Raw genomic sequence first — 22,843 nt, 5'->3', positions numbered from 1 at the left:
CATGTGTGCTTACATACACACACTTTGCGAATGTAAGCAGACTTGCATTTTTGGGAGCTGGAAGCTGTGGATGCATCTGTTTGTGGGTGTGGATGTGAGTGTGCATGCTTGTTGCAAGCCGTTATGAAGCAATAGCAACGTGTTCTAGTTCTTAAATCTGCTAAGCACCCATAGCTCCGTCTCCTGTCAGGCCAACTGTGGCAAAAACGTCCCAAAACTTCGAGAGCCTGCATTCAGTCTTTACAGATGAATATGTGCTTTTAAATCTGCTCATTGCCGATTCTTTAAAACCAGAAAAGCACTCTTATCGAATCATGTGATCATGCTTTACCCTTCCAATTTTCAGAGGAATGTTATTTGTCGTCGAAAAGCTTGGATTCCCTCCTTCTGGCTGGACCACATATGATGTAATCTGAGAGCAGACACTTTGCGAATGAGAGAGCGTCAATTCCCCAGTCAGTTGCAGTGAAAACAGGATATTGAACAGTGCCATACGCTAACATGCAGTCCTCAGTGCCAAAATGGGCTGGAGCACTAAATGATCTCAGCAGCCTCAGTAAAGACATTCCAAATACACAAGTGGTTGGAGAAAACTGTAAACAAGAAGAGTGCAGTGTTAGAAATGCCTGGGAATTGGCAATCGATATCTTCTCTTACAACCAAACCAGGGGCAAAAGGGGGCCAAGCACCAAGTGGCCACTATATCTATCGTCTAAAACAGAGGTTTCCAGGGCAGTCCTCAAGACCCCTTAGCCAGAGATAAAATATGATCTTCTCCTGCTCTCAACACCTGCCAGTTATACACGTGAGACCACCCTAGTCCTATTATTTTTAAAGGCTATATTGGAAACCTATGTCTATTGCTAACAGGAGGGCACGGCACTTTATGATTGTCTGTTTTAATGGGTGGCACAACCACAGATGCTGCCAGTTACTGTCTCACTTTCGGGTGTGTTTCAGCACTGCATCTAAATATGTTCTGTAAACTTGCTTTATGTTCTTCGCAATAAGTGATGTGAGGAAAAACATGTGTGGCTAAAAAGCAGCCACACCCCTTGCTTTTTCTCACCACTCGTTCTCTCTCGCAGCCTTGTAAAACCACCTTTGTGGTTTATTATTGATTTGTGCTTCTATGTTTACACCTAAACCTAACCTTAACCATAATATCCAGAATGAAGAGGAAGTCTTTCAATTAAATTCAAGACTTATTTATACAGCAATTTTTACATCATCACAAAGCAGCTTTACAAAAAAATCTGGGTCCGAGCTTCAGGTGAGCAAGCCAAGCACGACAGTGGCAAGACAAAAAACCTTGAGTGGAACCAAGACTCAAAAAAAGAACCCATTCTCCTCTGGTCGACAACAGATATCTAAACAATAATGCAACAAGATCTGAATAAAGAATAAGATCTGGCAAATAATATATATCAGTGAACAGAGAAAAAGGAAAGAAATGCAAATTTTTGGCTTGTTGCTTCATTATTTATATCAAAAAGAAATTCTTTTGGCGGCCAGCAAATGTTTTTCTCATCATCATGAACATGTGGCTGTGGAAAACTGTGACTATTAGAGCTAGTCCTTCCGTTCAGACCATCAACATCAAAACCTAGATAAAAATGAGAAAAGTCACCAATACAACTAATTTCTGCTAGCACCTCTGTGGATTGCCTAGTAACATGCTAGCACTAAACAGTGATGCACATGAACATTTGGCCATTCTAGACTAAACATTTGAAGGTTTCAATCAGTGCTTTATTTGAATCTTGTACAAACATACATATATGTTGCATTTTTAGTGAATCTTTAGTAAAGAGCCCTTACATAGAGTTGCCCGTGTTACTGCTCATATTCACAGTCAATTATTTATCTAAGGACTGACCTAGACTGACATTTAATTAATTATTTATCTAAGGACTGACCTAGACTGACATTTAATTAATTATTTATCTAAGGACTGACCTAGACTGACATTTCTTCTTATGAAATTGGTTTAACTCATTTAAAAGTCAAAGCGTCATTAGTTTCATTAGTGTCATTTTCTAATTACGACAGCAAATATCTAACACGTAAGGCCTTCTGTCCGGCTCCTGAAGGCCTTAACAATGGGAGAGGTATTTTGGCTGTATCTACCTAGATTCTGACTGGAAAGCTTTATACTGGATGTTTTAACATTTTAAAACCAAAACCTATTAATACATTAAGAAAACTATAATACTTGTAGAAGTTAAATACATAAAGTATAATTATTATATGAAACAAAGATGAACTAAAAATTACAGACAGTTTTGGTTCCCAGAAATCATTAGGCCTTACTCTCTGAAGGCCTAGAAGGCTTTGAGAGTTTCACAATGGTATTTGGTATATTTGATAGCCCTGCAAACCCTACAATCCTTCAAAGAGTTAAATACAACTGCAAAGGGCAAAAGCTTCATAGATCTATGGCATCATAGACTGATATGAGGACTGAGCGGTTTATAACACAACCACAATGTATGACAAACTACAAGCATTACTTCAATTAGCTTTTCTGTATCTTTAAAGATGCTGACTAATCAATGACTTAATTCATCTTCAATTACAAATTCATTGTCAAATTCCCAAAGTTCCTATGAACGCTCAATCTAAACTGGATCATGTTTCTTCATATGGCTTTCAGTGCTCCTATTGTTCTAACCACACCATGTAATTGCTTCCATGGTTATTATGCACAGCACATTTACAGCAAAATATACATCCACTTCCCCCCCACAACAGCGAAACACAGATAAAACTGTTCTGGCTCAGGTCCCATTATGCTGCTATTATAGCCCACGAGGGAGGCAAATTCTTCTGATAATGGTGGTTTGGCAGGGAGTGAAAAGCTGTTCAAAAAGAACCTGATTAGAAACATAAGCAAATGCAAGCTTCTCTCCATATGTCTGCCCTCTCTATTGGGGTGGAGAAGGCACGAGTCCACATCCGTTTACCAAAACAGGGCCTGTGGAGTGGACGGGTCAGAGGTCACCACGGCATTGGTGGCCACAACCCACCCTTTCCTTTAACTTTTTCTGTCTCGAATTCCATTGCTCTTCTGGGATCTCTAACTGTAGAGACCAGCCACAGGGCACGCTATAAAAGAGAGCGGAGAAGAATAACAGGTTTAAGGTTTCTATGCCATGCATCAGCGTGCTTTATCTCAGAGGAGGTGGCATGAAGGAATCAATTTAAGGCTTGTGTTTCAATAGCATCCCAGATAGATACAGCATTCTTTTTTAAACAGGATCTTCCTGGTTTGTGCGTGAGAGAGGAAAGGAGTGTGGACATCTATCAGCTTTTAACATGCAGCATTGCCCTTCCTGCACTCTCTCACACCCTGCTCTCTTTGAATGAGCACCAATCGAGCAGAAACTTGGAGAATGCAATGGTGTGATCTGTAACATATACAGCACTGACGTCAAAGACACATAACTCAGGCTCTGTTTATATTCTCTGCTGTATCCCCCCGTCTGCTTTACGGTTATGACATAACTTATGCTGACATTACTGGGAAAGTCTGATCACAGGCTTGCACATGATTTAAAATGATACTATGTGTGTGAGAGCTGGTTACGATTTTGAACATATTAAAGAGCCCATATTCTATGTCTTTCTTGTATCGTGGATTGGCCATTAAATTTAAATATGTTCATATGTGACCTCACAAATACTCTAAATAAATGAAAAATTAGAATTGGTCACTACACTAAATACACATGCAATGTGATTGGAGGAACTATTTGCAGAGTACTGGAATATTGACATTAAAAACAACACGCCAAGATTTATATACACATTCATTTTCAAGAAGTATGACTGTTATAGCTGATTAGGAGTTAATTGGTAGCCATTTCTTTTGCATGTGATGTATTTGTGTGTGGCTAAATGCAGTCTGTATTGAGCCAAAGAACAGTATTGCATGTATTTCAACAGAAATTTATAAGAATATTTGAGTGCATAGTTCTTTAAAGCTGCACTATGTAAGATTTGTTTGTTAAAATTAGAAGAAATAGCTTTACTGAGAAGTCAGGATTGAAAAAAACACACACACACTAAAATATAGTGTCTGAGCAGTGTCTGTAAAGCCTGATATAATCTTTATAAAATCAGATACACACTTTGCAGGTGTTTTTTAGACCACATCATATGTTTTTTCGTACTGGTGTCACATACACTGGCTCAAAAAGAAGGTCTGGCTCAATGTTGAGGTCTTAAATGCAAAATCAACATTATACTGATAAAGATATGATGACAATAGTAGATAATTCACTTACATCATTAGAAGACACGTCCTGCATTAAGTGTTGACTGAGCTCTCTTTGAACGCTCTTTCAACACACTCACATTTATCAGATTCATCTGCTCGGGGAAGGGGTCTGAAAATATCTGAGGTTACAAAAAGTTCTTCTGCACATTGCATGCAATTACACATTTCCTCAAGTGAAGTCTCCAAATCCCCAAAACAGAGTGTAGCTTTAAATATCTCCGAATACCCCACCCTTAGACTATCAAACCCATAAGAAAGTACAGGTTAGATCTGAGTTTGCTTATTAAAGCCCCAGGAAACACAGACTAAGTGTTTGTATGACACTAAAATTGACTGCAATATTAAACATCCAGTGAAGTTTTAACATAAAACTATAAAAATATCAGACCTACTGAGAACTGTCTGCGCATTGTCCTAAGATTCTGATGAGCACACTTGATTGACATCCCTCAGTCCAACACTCAAAGCCTGCTACACCAGTGAAGCAGAACTAAACACAACAGCACAAGTAGGGAGAAATGAGTGAAACAGGCTCTGCATTTCATCACTGTCCAAAAAAACGTATCTCCATTTTTTTCAAATTTTCTGCATCATTTGAACACATCAACTGTCCTTTACATTGTGTGAAAATTACATGAGAAATGGACCGACTGAAATGGTCTAAAATAGCTTGTAATAAAATCTTGTTACATTAACTTACATTAAAAGATGTTTTTGTCTTCTGCTGTAAACATACGTTTTTGTTGATATGTGCTTTCTTTAGGCAGTGATGACATACAGGTGGTGTTGCAGACTCCACTATAGTAGGCTACACAAACACTGAGATGAGCAAAAGCTAAATCCTGGCCATTCACTAAAAGTCTCCAACTCAAACAGAGAGACTATGGAAGAAATGAGTTTTGTTAAAGCTGTTTGGGGGAGACTAGACACATCAGCCTTGTGATTAGTGAGGGTGCTGCTTATGTAAGCGTTACCCAAAATAAGGGTCACCTAGTTTACATCAGAAGAGGAGATTATTTTACATGCATCAGCTATTTAATGGACATTGGAAAGTTTTTCATAGGGTATAATTTGTTTATGTATGTTGTATGCTCACAAAAGCAGGATTAACCTAATTAGAAATATTGAATTTTGGTTCTCTGGGGCTTTAAGGCTTGAGGAATGTTATGGGAAGTTGATTACTTATATCTGTAAAATATCCAGAAGGGGCAGGTAAAACAGCAAAGAACTATAAATCTTCCCTGAGAATGACACCAAATTTAGATTCCAGTTTTCAGAAAAAATGTTCTGTTTCTTTAACGCCCAACAAATTCCATGATTAAGGCCTATTGTGACTAGACAGTAGATAACTACAGCTAAGCACTGAAGAACTAAAGTTAGCCACAACTAGCATACTGTTCGGATTTACTTCTTCAGCACATTGGACTGTTCACCTCTTTCATACACTGCTCTGTCCATGAGTGGACTCATGACCTATTTGGAGCCCTCAGTAAATTTTTACTTTATAACGTTATATGTCAAAGAGGACACGTTGTCCTGCACACAGTCTTTTAACAAACCTTAATGATAGCAATACAAACGCAAGCACTAACACAGTCCTGTTTAATCAGATTAATTCATCAAGATGACTCTCAGGCAGCCAAGTTAATTAGTTAACTAACTTCCTATTAAAATGAATGTAGACCTGTGCATGTGAGCCACACAGGGCTTAGCTATGCACTCAGTGGTACCCTGCTCTCTCTGTATGCACGTCATTCTGCTGAATGGGGAAAGGAGTACCTCATTCAGAGCGGTTTGTTTATTTACTCCTTTATATATTTTTGTTCCTCTTCCTCCACTTTAATCATGATGAAAGGGCCTCTCCCCTGAACAAAGCGTGGGGGTAATCAGAAGCAGAGCAATTTGGATGAGATGAAGGAGACTCATTTCTGCGGGCTGCCTGTGGAGCACAAGCTTCAGATTCACTATGCCCTAATAAGACAGATGAATTCACCCAGTAAAAATACACAGGGCATAACATGTGTACCTTCAGCCTCAGCAGTTACTGTCATTTTACAGCTTAACTGGGCCTGGAATTTTGGTCCAAACCCAAATATAGCCCAACAAAAGTTTATATCTGACCTAAGCAAAAGGGCCAAGTATTGAAACTGAAGCCAGCCTGAGCCTGACAAGATTCTGTCCAAACCCAGCCGTCATCAACCAGACACCAAAAAAACCCTCCATATTCTTAATGACAGTGACTGCTAAATTAGCAACAATGACAGCCATCATCTGATCAATAAACAAAATGTGAAATTAATAGCATAGACCTTTTAATAGCATAGACAATGAATCTTTTTTGTTCATTGTATGTGGCTGTTACAGACCATGGCTGAGAATGGCTGGTTAGCTAACATGTTTCCTAGCTGTCAATACTTAGTATCTCCCAACTGATGCCAGATACAGCTGAAGTTCAAATTACTCAGTGCTGCCCTCTAAACTTATTATAGTGCCAAGTTAGAAGTTAGAACTTCTGTTGTTTTTGTAAGATCCATCAAAAAAAATGCATCTTCTGCTTTCTTTCATTTACATTAATTTGTCTCAAAACACAAAAACACACCCAATCCACTTTTTGTTGTATGTAAACATGTTAAACAGCATAAATAAGGCCAACGTAATAGTCATGACAGGCTGATAAATGCCCAATAAAAATATTCTAAATTTAGTTTAAATTCCATTTTAACACACTTATTCATCAATAAAACATAAAACCATCTGGGATAGCATAGCAATGGCCTAGCAACAGCAATCACCTACGGTAGCATAGCAATGGCCTACCAACACCTTAGCAACCGCCTGGGATACCATAGCAATGGCCTAGCAATAGCAGTTACCTACAGTAGCATAGCAATGGCCCACCAACACCTTATCAAACATCTGGGATATCATAGCAATGGCCGAGCAACACCTTAGCAACCACCTGGGATACTATCACATTGGCCTAGCAATACCTTAGCAACCACCTAGTGGTTAACACAACACCATAACAATGGCCTAGCAACACCTTAGCAATTACTTGTGATGAATAAAAACGCTTACATCTCCAAACAACATCCCGTAAGTTTTTAGTCTGGAACTTTACATAGGCTGTGTTGTTCTCATGCTGGCCTTGTGGACCTTAGTGGGCCTTTCTACCAATAACATGAGTGACCCCAGCCAAATTAAAATGATCTAATATAATAAAAGCAGGTAAGAAGCAGAAAATATGAAATGCAGGTTCTATAAACAAATGCAAAATCTGTCAAAAGTGGGAGATGACCAAATTGGACATTTCAAACACAGAAGTGATGTCTGGACCTGACCGAACCCAATGTGGAGAGTTGGATCCTCTCAGATCACAATATTTGAAGCTTTGGAGCTGAGTTGTGGAATGCTGGTGCCGTGAGAGTTGTAAAAGCCACAACCCTCAGCCTAGCATCTCTAGGATTAGTGGGTCAGCCCCTCCTTCACTTCCTCTTTTCCTCCCTTTTTCTTTTCGCCCAATTCCCTTCTGGCTCTGGGCCGAGGGGAATCCACATATCCCCTTTCCTGAGGCATTCTTTTGCTGGCCTCTTGAAGCATTCCACAACAGGGAATTCTCCTGGGATTTAACACAAGTGAAGGAATAACGGCAGTGATTTTGGATTAATCTGGTTGAGTTGAGGGAAAAGAAGAGAAGCTACTCTAAGAAATCAGAGGAGGGCAGAATGACTATAACATCTGTAGGGGAGGGCTTAAAGGGTTCCTGTGGTGGTGCAGAGTTTAACTGTAAGGGGGTGGGGTTGGTTTTTTCAAGAAGTATGTAGCCCCTTTTATATACACAGCATGGACCATGTCTGTGTTTGTTTTTTTCAGAAACACTAGTCGCTCCTATCTTTTACCCAACAATGTCTTCATTGTTTATTGGACTGACTGGCTTGCTTGGGGACAGTCCATGATATTTACTTGTTGAACTAATTACTTATTTAGCTTAGACTCCTCACACCATATTTAATTTTTTCTTTTGTTTATCCCCTAAAGTCCACTTCCACATTGCTTTGCTGTACAGAACAAGAACAGTAATTCATTTTTTTTACGTGACCATTTTCCAACCTCTTGTGTCTTCAATCTCTGTTCTAATGGGCCGCCTTGTTTCCTGTTTGTTTAAAACACAGTCAAGGCTGAAATGTAAGGAACATACTGTTAAATTCAGATTGAAATCCTCAGGAATATCAGAAAAATACATTTTAGTCACTGTTTTTGCCTGTCTGGATCCTTTGAAAGGCTGCAGTGATTAGTTTGCTTCAGCCAAGGACAGCACAACATTTAATCCTTTGTCCCCACATCTTTCACTCCAACTACTGCAGAATTCCTGCAGTACCAACACTCCTTATCACTTCAGTGTGAATTTGTAATTTTGATCATGGCTGTAATATCACTTTTTCACAATTAAAAACAGGCTGTTTACATAGTATCAAACAGTATCAAACTCATTTTCCCAAATATGGTCTCTTTAAAAGGTTAGTGTGTATGCATGCATGTCCTGAGAGAGACCACGGTGACTCCTCGGTTTCTTATCTCTCTCACTGAGAAGACTCTAATAATTCATGCACTGACCAGATAAGAGAAGGCCTGTATTGTTCTCTTACCTTCATTTCCATCCCTGCTGTTTTGCGTCTTTTTCCATTTTTCATTTTTTTCCAGGACGGGTGTTTTTGTTTTGTTTTGCTTTTGTTTCTCTGGTCTCTGGACACTAGCATCAGGCAGGAAAGAATGATAGAGCATAAAGTGGAGAGAGATGGAGTGAGTGAAAGATAAAGAGGCCATCTGAGGGACAAGAGAAGAAAGGGGTCCTTGAGAAACGTCAGACAGAAAGAAGGGAAGAAAATCATAGATGATTAAGTAAGAAGAGATTCAGGCCTTGAGGCAAAATCGGGATAGCTGTGCTGTCTGTGTGTGTTGGTGGTGGTGGGGTGGGTGGGTGTGATGGGGGTCTCTGGCCTTTGGCTCAGTGGACAGGCACTAGCTGACCCAGAATATATAAACACAGCTATTCTTACTCCCTAGACATTCCTATGTAGATATTGCCCTGCATACAACAAGGTCAAAGGCACACATTCATTACCCTGGGGTCAAAGTCACATAAGGGAAATTATAGCTTATGAGAAATAAAGAAAGCATAGAGGTAGTGCTGGACAGTAGTATCGACACAAATAACAAAGCTATTAGTTTAAGTCCATTTCCAAATACCACAGTAGTAGTTTTGCTACTTTAAAAAAAATAAGCAGCTTTTTAGTACTGAAGCTATTTTATCACATAGTGGGATAACATTAATATTCCCAAACTATATATATTTTGCATATTTTACACAATCAAATCAATTCACACAATCAAGTCAATCAAGTCAGGTCAAGCATCTTTTAGCTGGAATGGGGCAAGTTAATCACATATTAACATCTTAAGTTTGTCTTTTGTGTGTGTGTGTGTTCGAGGCCACCCTTGTCATGTGTGGGTGTGTACACCTCTGACTAGAAAACGTAAAAAAAAAAAATACGTACTATGCATATATCACCATTTTGTTTGAAACAGGAATCATAGTAGCAAGTTTACAAATGTATAGGTTTCCCTTTTATTTTTTGCATGGCGTTCTTGGGAATAGGAACAAAATGCCAGTAGGAAGAAAAAGTTTATATAGTGCACTGCATAGGTTAGGAAACTATGGTTCCTACACCCAAATAGGGTTCTAAATGTTAGATATAGAATCATGCAGCTAAAGGCTGAATGTAAATGGCTTTCTATATGACATGTAAAGCCCTGGTTGGATCTAGAAGCCATATTTCATGACCTACATAGTGCACTAAATAGGAAGTGGGGAGCCATTTGACTTTTAGCCTATGATTGGTCCAAGTTTGTTCGGGTCAATCATTTAGATTGCTGCATAATGTTTCATTTGCAGTTCAGAAAATGTCTTGATTTGTCACTCATGGCCCTGCTGTCATGTCATTTTGTAGCTGAATTGCACCAACAGCTCACCTACTTCTATAGGAAATGGCTGGTTGCCTGTCTCTTGCTAATGTGAACATATAGTAAAACTCTTAAAGTTAACGTGAAACGGAAATCATAAAGCATTTTCTTTCCATATGATAGTATTGGCCAACATGCAACCAGAACATCTGATTTCCAGTCAAATGGTCCTTTCTTCTCAAAGTAGGTGGGTCTTGCCCATGTTAATGTTATGCACCAGACTCTCTGAAGATATGCAGAAGTTTGGCTTGTGGGACTATCCATACTGTGATGCATGAAGTAGCTTTAATATAGCAGGTTATTATTGTTATATAGTTATTATTAGATTTCTCTGAATGGTATCTTTCATGTATCTGATTTTACATTTAGTTTTCCCTACAATGAAGTAAGACTCCAACAAATTGACTGAAAAATGCTTTATAGGTGTCCAGTGTAATACATACCAGCAATAGAACAGAATAGAAAAGCACTGCATGTCCATACAAGTAAACAACCACAACAGCTCCTCAAGGTTGCATCAATTCAGCTTTACACAGACATAAATGCCACACATATCGATGAGTCTGAGAATGTATGTGATGTATAAGCTGAGGAGATGGAATGGGGGCAGCGAGAGGGTATTTAGAGAGGATGGGTGTGTCTGTATGTCTGCACACACACATCAACGGCTGCAGAACCCTCCGGCATGAATGTGAAACCTCCAAGAACCACTGGCAGCAGTTCAAACGTTGCTCACCACTAAAGGACAACTGAGTTCTTATTCAAATCACTCCCATTTGCAGACTAGCTTTCAATAGCACACTGACACAACAGGCAACCCAATACATAGACTGGCCCTCTAAAGTCTTTACCTTCTTTTAAAGTTTTCCAAGTTATGTTGAATTTTCACATTTACTTTTCAGTTAAGTAAATAAATATACATGCAATGTATGCATGCAACATAAAACTATTTACTTATCTTATGTTTTATGACGTTTTGCCTGAATAATGATTTGTCTGTTTTCTTCTCCAGACTATTGTTAAAATACATACTTTGTTTATACCTAGCATTAGCGTGGTTCATATCCAGATCTTATCTGGCCAGATTCCATTTACACTTTTCACTAAACCGTATTCCTAGAGCGACCAGATAAGATCTGATTTCACTTTCCTGCACAAAAGGACACATACACTGTTTCTGTTTTACCTCAGTTTACTTTATCCCACTGCTACCATAAGAATAGATATGCTTGGATTAGATGCTTTCATCAAACCAGAGCAGAGAGAAGGCACTTGGTTTGGGAATAACTCCAGCCTGTGTATCCTCCATCTTGTGTTTCCTTGTTTAACCTCGCACCTGCTACTCAGCAGACACATTTAAACTTACCTAATTGTATGTGGCTACAGAAAACAAATTCTATTTACTCGTGTTGAATGTGGTCAGCGTCCGCCTCTGACCAACTCAGACCAACTGGTTTGAGTGATCCAACAGTAATTCGATCTTAGTGCATGCGGCGTGTGTTTAACCTTGGCTTTCTATGTAGTCCAGTGTAAACCAAAACTGTTCCAGTTACCGGTGTAAAAGTGTAAACAGCCTCTTTGAAACTGTTTGGGTCCAAAAGTGATTTAAAACGTGATAGTTTTAAGTGCTTGGAAAATGCATCAGGTATATTTATAAGATAAATATACATAAGATAGTATAAGCTAGTACATTTGTGTGGTCCGTCAGATTTGCAGTTTTCACAATTATTTGAACAGTGTTCTATTTAATATATTGCAAAGCAACAAAGGAAACATGCTCATTAAAACGTTTTGAAAATGTAAGTGTCCCCAAACTTTTGAAAGGCAGTATATATAACATTGAGACTTGTTTTTAGAGGCAACACAGCAAAGAAACAGATCACTAGCTGTCTGAATTTCAGCAACTTCTGAAGGCACTGCTATTTTGGATAGATACTATGCTGTTTCTTATACAGCAATATTAGCAAAAGTAACAAACTATGAAATTAAGAGTAGCCATAAAATGCAATTTGCGCCTGTTTTCCATGTCCTTCAACTTCAGCTTTCTTCAGTAAGTTTGGTGGAACATATTTCAGTGGAAATATGTATGATTTACAAAACCAGCAGAAACCAGGATTTTCATCTTCGTAGGTGAGCAAGCATGTTGGAACAGTTGAACACTCTTATGTGATATCAAGAAACTTGCAGTTACGCTGACTGTTTTGACTCGGCACAGTCATCTATGCGGACAGGTGTGAAATGTTTTCACAGCAGGGGGTCCTCACCCCTCCCCTTTTACCCCTCATTGCTTGCTAGCAGCTCAACACAGAGTCACAACATTCCAGAAAATATTTTATTTGATTACAGAAGTTTAAAATCTCCAAGTCGATTTATGTTCTGGTGGCAGAATGGCCACTAGAGGGCCTGCAGAAAGAACTTAACCTCTGACGTACCAAAGGCTTCCTACATCTATGCAACAGCTGAACAATTAGTAGGATATTCTGCAGTTACTGAGTAAATCTTCAAGCTTATCCAATCCAAAATCTATCTATGGCATTAGGTCTACTATATTGTGGCTGTACTCCTACACTTTACGATTGTAATATGCCTTGCTATATATTAAAAATGCCTTGATGTAACAAGTTTGGCCTGCATTGTTTTGCCCAAAATTATTTACCATTGTTGGATCATGTGAATCCTTAGATTCATCAAACCATCATCTGGACCATCGGAGGTTGTTCAGCACACAGTAAAATGCTATGTGATTTATTACAGGGTTCAATGTAGGTATTATGATTAACAAACAGCCATAATCAAGATGAAACTCACAAGCCTCAAATCTACACACTCTGCCTACTGAGTTGTGCATGCAACCATCAGTGCACAGTGCTGAGACTCTGAAATGCAGTAGGCTGGCTGTATTTGTTTGTCTGGCGTGTAATAATGCCACTAAGGAGAGCACTGTAGAAAATAATACTGACACCTTTGCCTGTAGCACTGTCCACACTCAACACCGACTATAAACAAAGAGACCACCCACGCAGAAGGAGAGAGAGCGAGATGGAGAGAGAGAGAGGGGCTTCAGCACAACAGTGAGCAGTGGGATGATAATACATTAATGGCATGTGGCAAAAGGCAGTGACATAACAGTTGTTATGAATCATACAACTGGCAACACAGGTTAATTTGCAACACCCACATCTTTATATGTATAATGGAATCTGTGCCTTGGAGAAACGTACAAAGCTCAGAAAAGCAGTAAGGAAAGCAGCACATAGGCTGAATTTCTCATCTCTACAGATCCACATCCCACAGAAGAAAAAAATAAATACTCCACCAGCCCCCGGAATTCCAAACATGTTTTAAAGAAAAGCTCCCGCTACAGCCACACCTCAGTAATCCTAATTGAGTGTGCAAAAACAGCATTTCCACACACAGACCTGCATACCAGGCACATTTGTTCCCAATTTAGCCAGTTAATGAACAAGAAAATAAACACGCTCATATCAGCTAGTCCAGGAAGACCACCAGAGACCACGTCTGCAGTCTTTTAGTGTAAATGCCTGTAGAGTGAGGTCACATTAAGAGATGGGGGCTCAGGAAGCAGGGGAGTGGTCAGGAGTGAGGCTAACATGCAGAAAAACGTGGAAGTATTTTTAAAGCTGAATCTTTGGTGACATTTCATTACAATTTTTTGTGAAAGTCAATTCAAATAATGGCATTTAACATGACAGCCAGTTGGCATATCTGACAGTTTATCAAGTTTTATTAAACAGATTTATGCAAAAATAGGAAAGTGCTTTACGAAGATATTTCTTCCTAAGAATGGCTGGTGAAAGAGGCTCTTTGTTCTGTTGTCTACTCTTAAAATAATACCAGAGAGAACCTTAAAAACTCTTCAGCAAAAAAATCATTTTACACCAATTTCCACGTAATTTGAAAATGCCAGGTGATTTTTACATTAAGTTATCTTTTCAGAGAAACAAGGTTTGACAGCGATGTTTTGCTTCTTTAGTTAGTGCTGTAGCTTCAAGGCTAATGTTGCTAACAAACACTTGAAGTCAGTAGTCACCTAAATCTTTTCTGTATAAATTTCTCTTAACCTGCTTCAGTGAAACATACAATGGAATCCAAAAGTCTGAGACCACTCATGAAAACGCTTCTATTTTGCATTATTTTCAAATTGAACCATTTAAAATTCCAGGCTTATTACATACTAAGGCATATTATTCAGTAACTACAGGGACTTCAGTGCAAACTGGTTGAGCTATTCTTAGGTTATAGAAGTGTCTAATAAAACGTTGGGCCTGCCGGTGGGCCCTGGCAATTTCAGGGGTTAATACAGTTTTTATTATACTTTTTATTATCAGCATAACATTTTTTATGAAAAGTAGAATATTTAGTACTTAGTATTTGATACATCCTTATTTTCTTTATTTTATATTGTTCAAAATTTTAAAATGTTCTGTTGTTTATTTCCAAGTTTAAATGAAAAAATCCCAGATTTTCAGTGTAGTCTCAGACTTCTGGACACCACTGTATACATAAATATACATGTTCAGTTAGAAAAGTCACAATTAACAGGTACTAACAAAAAGAAACAACAGAATGCATGAATGTAATGTGGGGCATCCATACACCTGCATGACGTGCAGCTGAATTTCAGTACATCACCTGCTGTCTAAAGTGGACGCCCACAGCATTTGGCTACACAGAGAAGTTTTGTTGTTTTTATAGCTCACAACAACCCATACTGTGTTCTAAACCACGTCAACAAGTCTTAATAAAGAACTGAATAAGGTTTGAGAGGTTTGAGTGAAGGTTGGGAGACATATTTACAGAAAAGATTTGGGTGACTATTGACTTCTAGTGTTCGTTAGCAACGTCAGCCTTGTCACTCCAGCACTCAACCACAGAAGCAAAGTTTGGACATCAAACTTGTCTTGGTTGATTGACTACACCTGGGTTTAGTGGAAAATTCTGTGAATTTCTTTAATTCATTCATTTCTACCAACAGGACAACAGGTTCACTGCTATTGTTATGGAATAGAATGTTTTCATGGATATAATATTCATCATCTGCCAATATCACTAAAACTAAAAATCAGTATACTTATGTGACACCAACGCTGGTACAGACATAGACCTGTAAAGCCAATATATAGCTCAGCACTAATAGGAAGATAGGAAGTCAAATATTTTAGCTAGACTTTCATTGTTCATTGAATTAAACAGTCACTGAATTAAAGTTTTATCACTAAATTTAAAGCCATTGAATTAGTCACTAAACTAAAGTTTTAATAGAATTTTTTCTCTCACAGCATTCCAAAAATAATTTACTCCAGTATTAGTGCACTGGTTTACATCTGAGTTGATAAGACGCTCTTCAGGAATTTATATATTGTTTCCTATGCTCTTAAAATACATCTCTGCTCAGCGGAATTAATGGAATGATAAAAACTATATGAAACCTCAGGAGGGCTTGACTTAATAGAACAGTGTTTGTTCATTCAAATTGCCTGTGGGGAAGAGAGAAAAACGTACAGCTTTGAATGATAATGGACTGTAAGACAGAGTTTTAAAGCAGTGCCTCATTCTGACTTTCCTCAAATCCCCAAAGATCTCTCTTTCTCTGGATTACCAAAACTAATAACTGCTAATCAGATTCATACCAACTCATTTGTGCACTGTTTCCCCAGCAAAACTGACTCTGGAATAAATTCAAGTAGAGCTTCTGAATACTAATGGTTCCAGAATTCTCTGTTCATAGCAATTGTTTTTATACAAAATTAGAATATATATATATATATATATATATATATATATACAAAATTTGAAATTACAGACTGATGGCATCAAGGATATGGATATGTTTTCATCAGCTGTTGGTAGCAGCTAATTACATTTCACTGTTGTCAGAACAAAAACTCATATCTCCAAAACGGTAACTTTACAGGAGAAGGAAAAAACATACTTTATTTTTGATGTCAATGGAACCAGACTTTTTTCTAATTATTTTCTAGTTTCTAATTATGTCAGAAACTGAAAAACGACAAAAATGGAGATACGACGTTTTGTTCTGCCAGCAGTGATTTACTCAGTTACATGTACAAATTTTTATTTTTTTTTCCTTTTACTTTGACTTTTAAATATTTATTTATTTTACTTCTGCTCAAGAATGTTTGTGAAGAAACTTTTACTTTATTTTACTGCATTTTTGTCACTCACTTCAGTCACGCTAATTCTCTTTTTGTGTTTGACAGTGAGTGAAAGTAGAGAGATTCTTGATCAAATATTACTCTAGTATAATTCTAAGAACTCTATTTATATAAGTATAAAAGTAAAAAGTAGAATATTTTACTGTAAAATGTAGTGAAGTGAAAGTAAATGTATTAAAAAAATGGAAATACTTCATAAAAGATTTCATTCTGTTCTGTTGGTGACAACACCTGCTTTCCTGCGCTCACACCTCTCACTTTCACTGCTTTAGCATTTAGACCAAAAGCATCTCAATAAGAGGACAGAGCTAGACATTTCCAGTACTGACAGATGATGACGTTCCTTTGAAGTCCTACAGGGATCTCAGCATTTGAGTAGTTTTTTGATCTGCTACTTTTTTATTATTATTATTATTATTCTTTCTACTTTTTTTAGTAGCTGTGTTCACATCTACTTGAGTCAATATCTCATTAAAGTAACAATACTTGTCTATAGTATTAGGTTACTTTCTATGTAAAACATGAGAGACTCAAAGCTAGATGGTAATATTAGTGTACTGAACCTGTAAATGCTGTACTTAATAGCTCTTTGCAGTAGGAGACCTTTTAAAAAGAGGTCTCGGGCACTCCAGATGCTGTAGCCACCTGTGTCTGGGAACTAGGACACACTGCTTTCAATTTGGTGACCGTTCACCTTTTAACTCTTTAAGCTTCTTTATTCAGTACATGTTTATTGTTGCTTGTTATTCTGTAACTACATTGAACACAGTGAAAAACGAGCTATTATTAAGTTATGAGAATAAGGAAAGGAAACCAGGTTCCGTAAGCATGCTCTCAGAAACAGGTACTAAACTGTCACTGGGCTGGTACCCCTCACATCAAGGGTAGGTCTTCAGTGCTTTTAGTTAGGAAATATGTATGTAACGTAATCCATTACAATTCTATTTTTATAAGTTGACTACAGGCTTTATATTTTACATGTTTTATTTTTCTGTTTTAAAACATTAGGTTATAAAAAAGGAACAAATGTTTACCTTTCCTCTGGAAGGATTTATTCAAGATACACAGCTATACCTTAATATCACTGTTGTGCCATTATACAGTATATTATGCTTTACTGAACAGAAATATTAAGAATTGTAAACTAGATGATAGCAATTTGTTTTACTGTACTACAGCCTAAGACATAAAGTACATTTAATAATATTCTAATTTTATATAATAGTCTATATAATATTCTAAATTTAATAAATTTCTAATTAGCAGTGCTCTTTGAACTTATTTCGGCTGAATTAACAAATATGTCAATAAAGTGCTGCATCTTATATCTTGTTGTTTTGTTTTTGTGGCTAATGAGTTACGTTAGATATGAAGTGTATTTTAAATAACTTCTAATAACTTGTAATACTACTGGTGAACTATTAGACTTTCTCATAACATGTTTAAAAACATTTCCAAAGTGGAATCACTTACAGTATGTACTCAATCTTTTGACACCAGGAGTGACTTGCGACACTACACTTGAGCCCCATACCGTGAGGTCAGAATCTGCTCCCAGCCTTCAGGCTGCACCTGTTCGTGGAGATAATCTTCATCCTACACAAGGTAACATAAGTTACTTATTCAGTATAGCATTATAGTATGAGTGATTTATCACTAACTGCTCAGGCTAGGAGACCATCAGTTAGACAACGTGTTTAACTGCAAGCACTATGGTATTTTGTGTGTGTTTTGGTGTTTTTCTATGTGGCAGTATGGTACAGTACAGTACGGTTACAAAACCGAACCAAGAACTATCCATGCCCTGGTTGAGTGTCTGTGTCCGTTTACTCACAACAGAACTGTGAAAGTATGAGTTCTCTTCAGCCTGTGTGGTCAAATGATTTCTCACAAGAATCTAACATTTAATATTAACATTAAACACAAACAGCAGCAACAAAGGAGAACATTCAAGTTCTGATTTAGCCTTTATTCTGCGTTTGGTTTTATGCGTTTGGCTAATCGGTGGTTTGCACCATTATAATAGCTCCACCCATATGTTCTCGCTCACTTTGTATCTGCAGACTCCAGCTTTAGCCTCTTTAGTCTTTCATTTTTTTGTTTTGTTTTGATCATTACTTTATGGCTTCAAAATAAACATTTATCCACTACTGTACAGAAAATTATGTGATAAAGCTGCGATTCAAAGACTGCCTTGTACTATCTGACTATATAATACTATATAAAAATAATAATAATAATAACAACACCACCAACAATATGTATTATTATTATTATACTAATAATAATAATAATAATACTGCTACTACAATAACTACAATAATTGAAATTATTTACAGTAATTATTATTATAAATAAATTATGATAAATATTATTAAATACGTTTTGTTCTCGATATCCACCGCATAACAGAAAGTGACACGATTGACCTCAGCTGGTCCCCGCTGAAAACAGCGGGATGACTGCGTCCAGTTTATGTACACTTTCAGTGGGTACCCCTACAACAAGGGCAACCAAATTCAGCACAGGTACTTATATAGAGTACAGCTGACTTGACACTGCGAAAATGGCCTTAAAAGGTCACATTGTTGCAGACTGCTTGACTTTATTGATATAGCTCAGGGCAATATCAAAATACGTATGTTTACAGCGCTTCATTAATTTCAAATCATATTTATTTTGTATGCATGTGAAAGAGCATGATCTTTCACATGCATACAAAATAAATATGATTTGGAATTAATGAAGCGTTGTAAACATACGTATTTTGATATTTTGCATTTTGAGTTGTGCGCTACATTTCAACATTAGGTTAAACAAGATTCTATGAAGTTGTGCATTCTAGCAACAGTGTCTGCGAAAGAATGTGTTTTTGGGCAGAGCATGGATAGGTTAGTTCTTAGCTGAAGTATGATAAACCACAAATATGGACTCAGCAGAGACTGCAACTACTGGAAAAAAAAATCCAACCCACCCCTTTTTGCTTTCAGCAACAAATAGATCTGGTGACCAGTTTCCAGTTTACCCCACTATGCAAGACCAGACCAAAGCACAAAGCACAACAAGCCCTGAGGTTAAACAGGATGGGACCACCCAGAGCCACATATCTACTACAGTGGCAGAGCCTGAAGCACAGCTGGACACAAAAGCTCCTCAGCACATCACCACCAACCAGCCTGATGCCAAAGCTAGCATTAAACATATGGTGAGAAGCAAGTCATGGATTTACCAATGATCTTGACTTAATGAGTTGTGTAGATCACCATGTAGGGTAAGAACTACTAGTGCATTTTACTGACATACAAATGAAATAATTATCTAAGAGTTTTTCTTTATAATTGCATATTCCATTTTGCCTTGAACAATAATTCTCCTACTATATTCTTTATTTTGACCTTCATAACGCTAATAACAGCTGTTTTTATAGGATTGAAAAATGTAAAAGAGGGCAGGTTTCTAACCTTAGGCTTGCACCACACTTGATGCTGAAAGCTACAATAAAGTTTGATCATCCACAGGATCAAGTGGTGTGTGTGAAAGAGGCTGCAGTGAGAGGAAAAGAGGCTGTGAGACTGAAGCTGAAGGCCTCCTCCAGCTGTGTGAGTAACACTCAGATCCAGAAACCAACCCTGAGGAGATACTCACCAACTATCTCACAGTAGGAGGAAAACACACTGGATTGAATCCGAATGTTTTGCTAAACGGAATTTAAAGGCAAAGTCATAATGTTGCTAATAATGCATGAAAGATATGATGGGCCAGTTAGGGATTGCAAATGAGAACTTTGCTAAGGTGGTCCTCACTAGCATACATTGACTCTTAGTCATCTATGATTTGGGGTGAAGTACTCCTTTAAACTCACTTGCACTAAGGGGGAAAAACACACACACATCTCAAAATTCCAGAACTGTCTTTCAGGAAGCAACCCCAAGTACACTCTGTCCACCTCCTCCAGAAATGTGGCCTTCGGAAAATACAGATCACTAAAACAGAGATCAGAGATAACTTATGAAAACATACAAAGAAAGAAAGAAGAAAAAGTCTATATAAGGCTGTTGACAGGCATTTTAAATTTAGCATTATCCTTATCTCTCTCTACATGGTTGTATGCAAACATTGGGCAAAATGACATATTTTGTTGGTTTTTGGGAAATAAAAAAGATTTCCTGCAATTATCAATGCACAGTTACTTTATATTTAATTAAATAAAAGAATAGAAAAGAATTAAAGGGTAATTTGTCGCATGTGCAAAAGTTTGGCCACTAATCCAGTCTAGGACTGATTTGACAGGTCGAGAACTGTCATTAGGAACTGCCAGCTGACGACAATTCCACAGCATAATAAATCAGACTCTTCAGAACTTGTTCTAACACTCAACAACTATGGGCTCTAATCAGCTGGGTGAGGTCTGAAAATAAAGCTAAATGTCTGAAATGTCATTAAGAAATGGCAATTTAGGAGAACTGTGAAAGTCAAGGTCTGGAAGACTGAGAAAACTCCCAGACAGAACTGCTATTATGCAGGCCAGAAAGGCAAAGCAAAACTTCCATATCAAGTCAGGTCAAGTCAGAATTTATTAATATAGCACTTTTTACAAAAGGTGTTGTCACAATGCAGCTTTACAGAAAATCCGGGCTCATGCCCCAGTGAGCGTCACCAATGAAAAACTCCCTAAGAGCATGAGGAAGAAACCATGAGAGGAATCAAGACTGAAATGGGGAACCCATCCTCCTCTGGTCGATAGCAAAACAATGACACAGCTAGAGCAGCAGGAATAGAGGATAAGCTTTTATGATTAATATACAATATTAAAAATAGAATAAAAAAGAAAAACATAAAATTACCTGTCATTGGACAGAAGTATTTAGATCAGGGGTGGTGAACTGTGGTCCTGGAGGGCCCAACACAGTTTGGTGATTTTCTTGCTCTAAATTGCGACTAAGCCTGGCATTTAGTTGCTGAGTTGAATCAGGTGTGTTTGAGTAGGACAGTCACCTAACTGTGCAGGACTCTGGCCCTCCAGGCCTGGAGTTCACCATCCCTGATTAACCAACGACAACTGATGACTACTGTTAAAGGCCTATTTAAGTAACAATGAGAATTACATCTAAGAAAATGAGTCACTGGTACCAGAGAAACCAGTGACTACCGTTAGGAGCACATCACAGTGAGAATAAGGGTTAATGTGTAAGAGCTCAGTGGATTGTGAGGCAGGTGAAAGAATGTCTATGATTAAATAGTTCTAGCTTGAGTCTGTGCAGGCACCAGTATCATCAGGAGGGTGAGTGGGGCGTGCAGGTGAGGCTTTCTGTACAGCATTGGACAGCAGGAAGCTCCATGGGGGTCAAACTGTTCCAAAGGGCAGGCAAGCATGGCCACTCGATCAGGGCATTTAAGCAAGAGCATCAGACCACACAGGATGGGCAGCTGTTTAGCTCTGACACTTAGTTCTGTTTAGGTTGTTTGTCAGGCGTTGGCATAGGCCCCTTAGTTGCAGTGAAGGAAAATCTCAATGCTTCGGCAAATCAAGACATTTTGGACAACTGTATCCTTTCAACTTTGTGGGAACAGTTCGGGGGAGGCCCTTTTCTGTTCCAGCATGACTGAGCCCCAGTGCACAAAGGCATGGTTGGGTGAGTTTGGTATGGAAGAACTTGACTGGCCCACACAGAGCCCTGGCCTCAACCCCATCGAACACCTTTGGGATAAACTAGAACAGAAACTGCAAGTCAGGCCCTCTCGTCCAACATGAGTGTCTGACCTCACAAATGCTCTTCTGGATGAACAGGCAAAAACTCCCACAGACACCCCCCAAAATCTTGTAGAAAGCTTCCCAGAAGAGTGGAAGCTGTTATAGCTGCAAAGGGGAGGGACTGCATATTAAGGCCTAAGGATTTTGAATGGGATGTCATAGAAGCACCTATAAGTGTAATGTGCAGGTGTCCCAATACTTTTGTCCATATAGTGTAAGTTCACTCAGGTACTGAGGGGTGAGGCCATTTAGAGCTTTTTATGTCAGTAGCAGAATTTTGTACTCAATGTGGAATTTAACTGGCAATCAATGTAGTGTTGATCAAACTGGGCTGATATGGTCAAAATGTCTAGTTTTGCTAAGGACTCTAACTGCAGCATCCTGTTTAAAGACTACAAAACACCCTTCTGATGATGTATTTGGAAGGTGGAAGGGAATTTGGAAAGACTACAAGTGCTTTAGGGTGGATATTTCAGGCAGGCTGTTTTTTTATTGTTTGTTTTTTTCTGTTAGCTAATTCCAATGCTAATGCTAGCTGGCACTAGATATCTACAGTTGTATGCAAAGGTTTGAACGAATCTGGTCAAATTA

The 22,843-nt window shown here is 38.1% G+C and overlaps 2 protein-coding genes across 4 annotated transcripts in view; one reads left to right on the top strand and one right to left on the bottom strand.

Annotated features, from left to right (window-relative positions):
- The window catches only part of im:7151449 (complement decay-accelerating factor), a 150,416-nt gene that overhangs the window by 88,679 nt on the left and 38,894 nt on the right, over window positions 1-22,843 (bottom strand). The window contains exon 10 of one of the 3 annotated variants that reach the window (XM_036571115.1): window positions 2,979-3,108. The exons of 1 other annotated variant lie outside the window; for it this stretch is intronic. In XM_036571115.1, coding sequence (XP_036427008.1) covers window positions 2,994-3,108 — 115 coding nt within the window. In that variant the 3' untranslated portion in view covers window positions 2,979-2,993. Of the gene's footprint in view, window positions 1-2,978; window positions 3,109-7,207; window positions 9,107-22,843 lie in introns of those variants that run through there. One more of the 3 variants, XM_036571113.1, reaches the window with a different exon arrangement.
- Window positions 1-22,843, top strand: part of si:ch211-286o17.1 — a 35,679-nt gene that overhangs the window by 631 nt on the left and 12,205 nt on the right. Inside the window, exons 2-4 of the mRNA XM_036571121.1 lie at window positions 18,001-18,105; window positions 19,491-19,705; window positions 20,019-20,099. Of these exons, the coding sequence (XP_036427014.1) occupies window positions 18,001-18,105; window positions 19,491-19,705; window positions 20,019-20,099 (401 nt within the window). The remainder of the gene's footprint in view (window positions 1-18,000; window positions 18,106-19,490; window positions 19,706-20,018; window positions 20,100-22,843) is intronic.

The sequence above is a fragment of the Colossoma macropomum genome, unplaced genomic scaffold (genome assembly GCF_904425465.1).
Source record: "Colossoma macropomum unplaced genomic scaffold, Colossoma_macropomum, whole genome shotgun sequence".
NCBI classification, from domain to species: Eukaryota; Metazoa; Chordata; class Actinopteri; order Characiformes; family Serrasalmidae; genus Colossoma; species Colossoma macropomum.
Note: the sequence above shows the minus strand (reverse complement) of the source record. Positions and strands in the feature narration are given on the sequence as shown.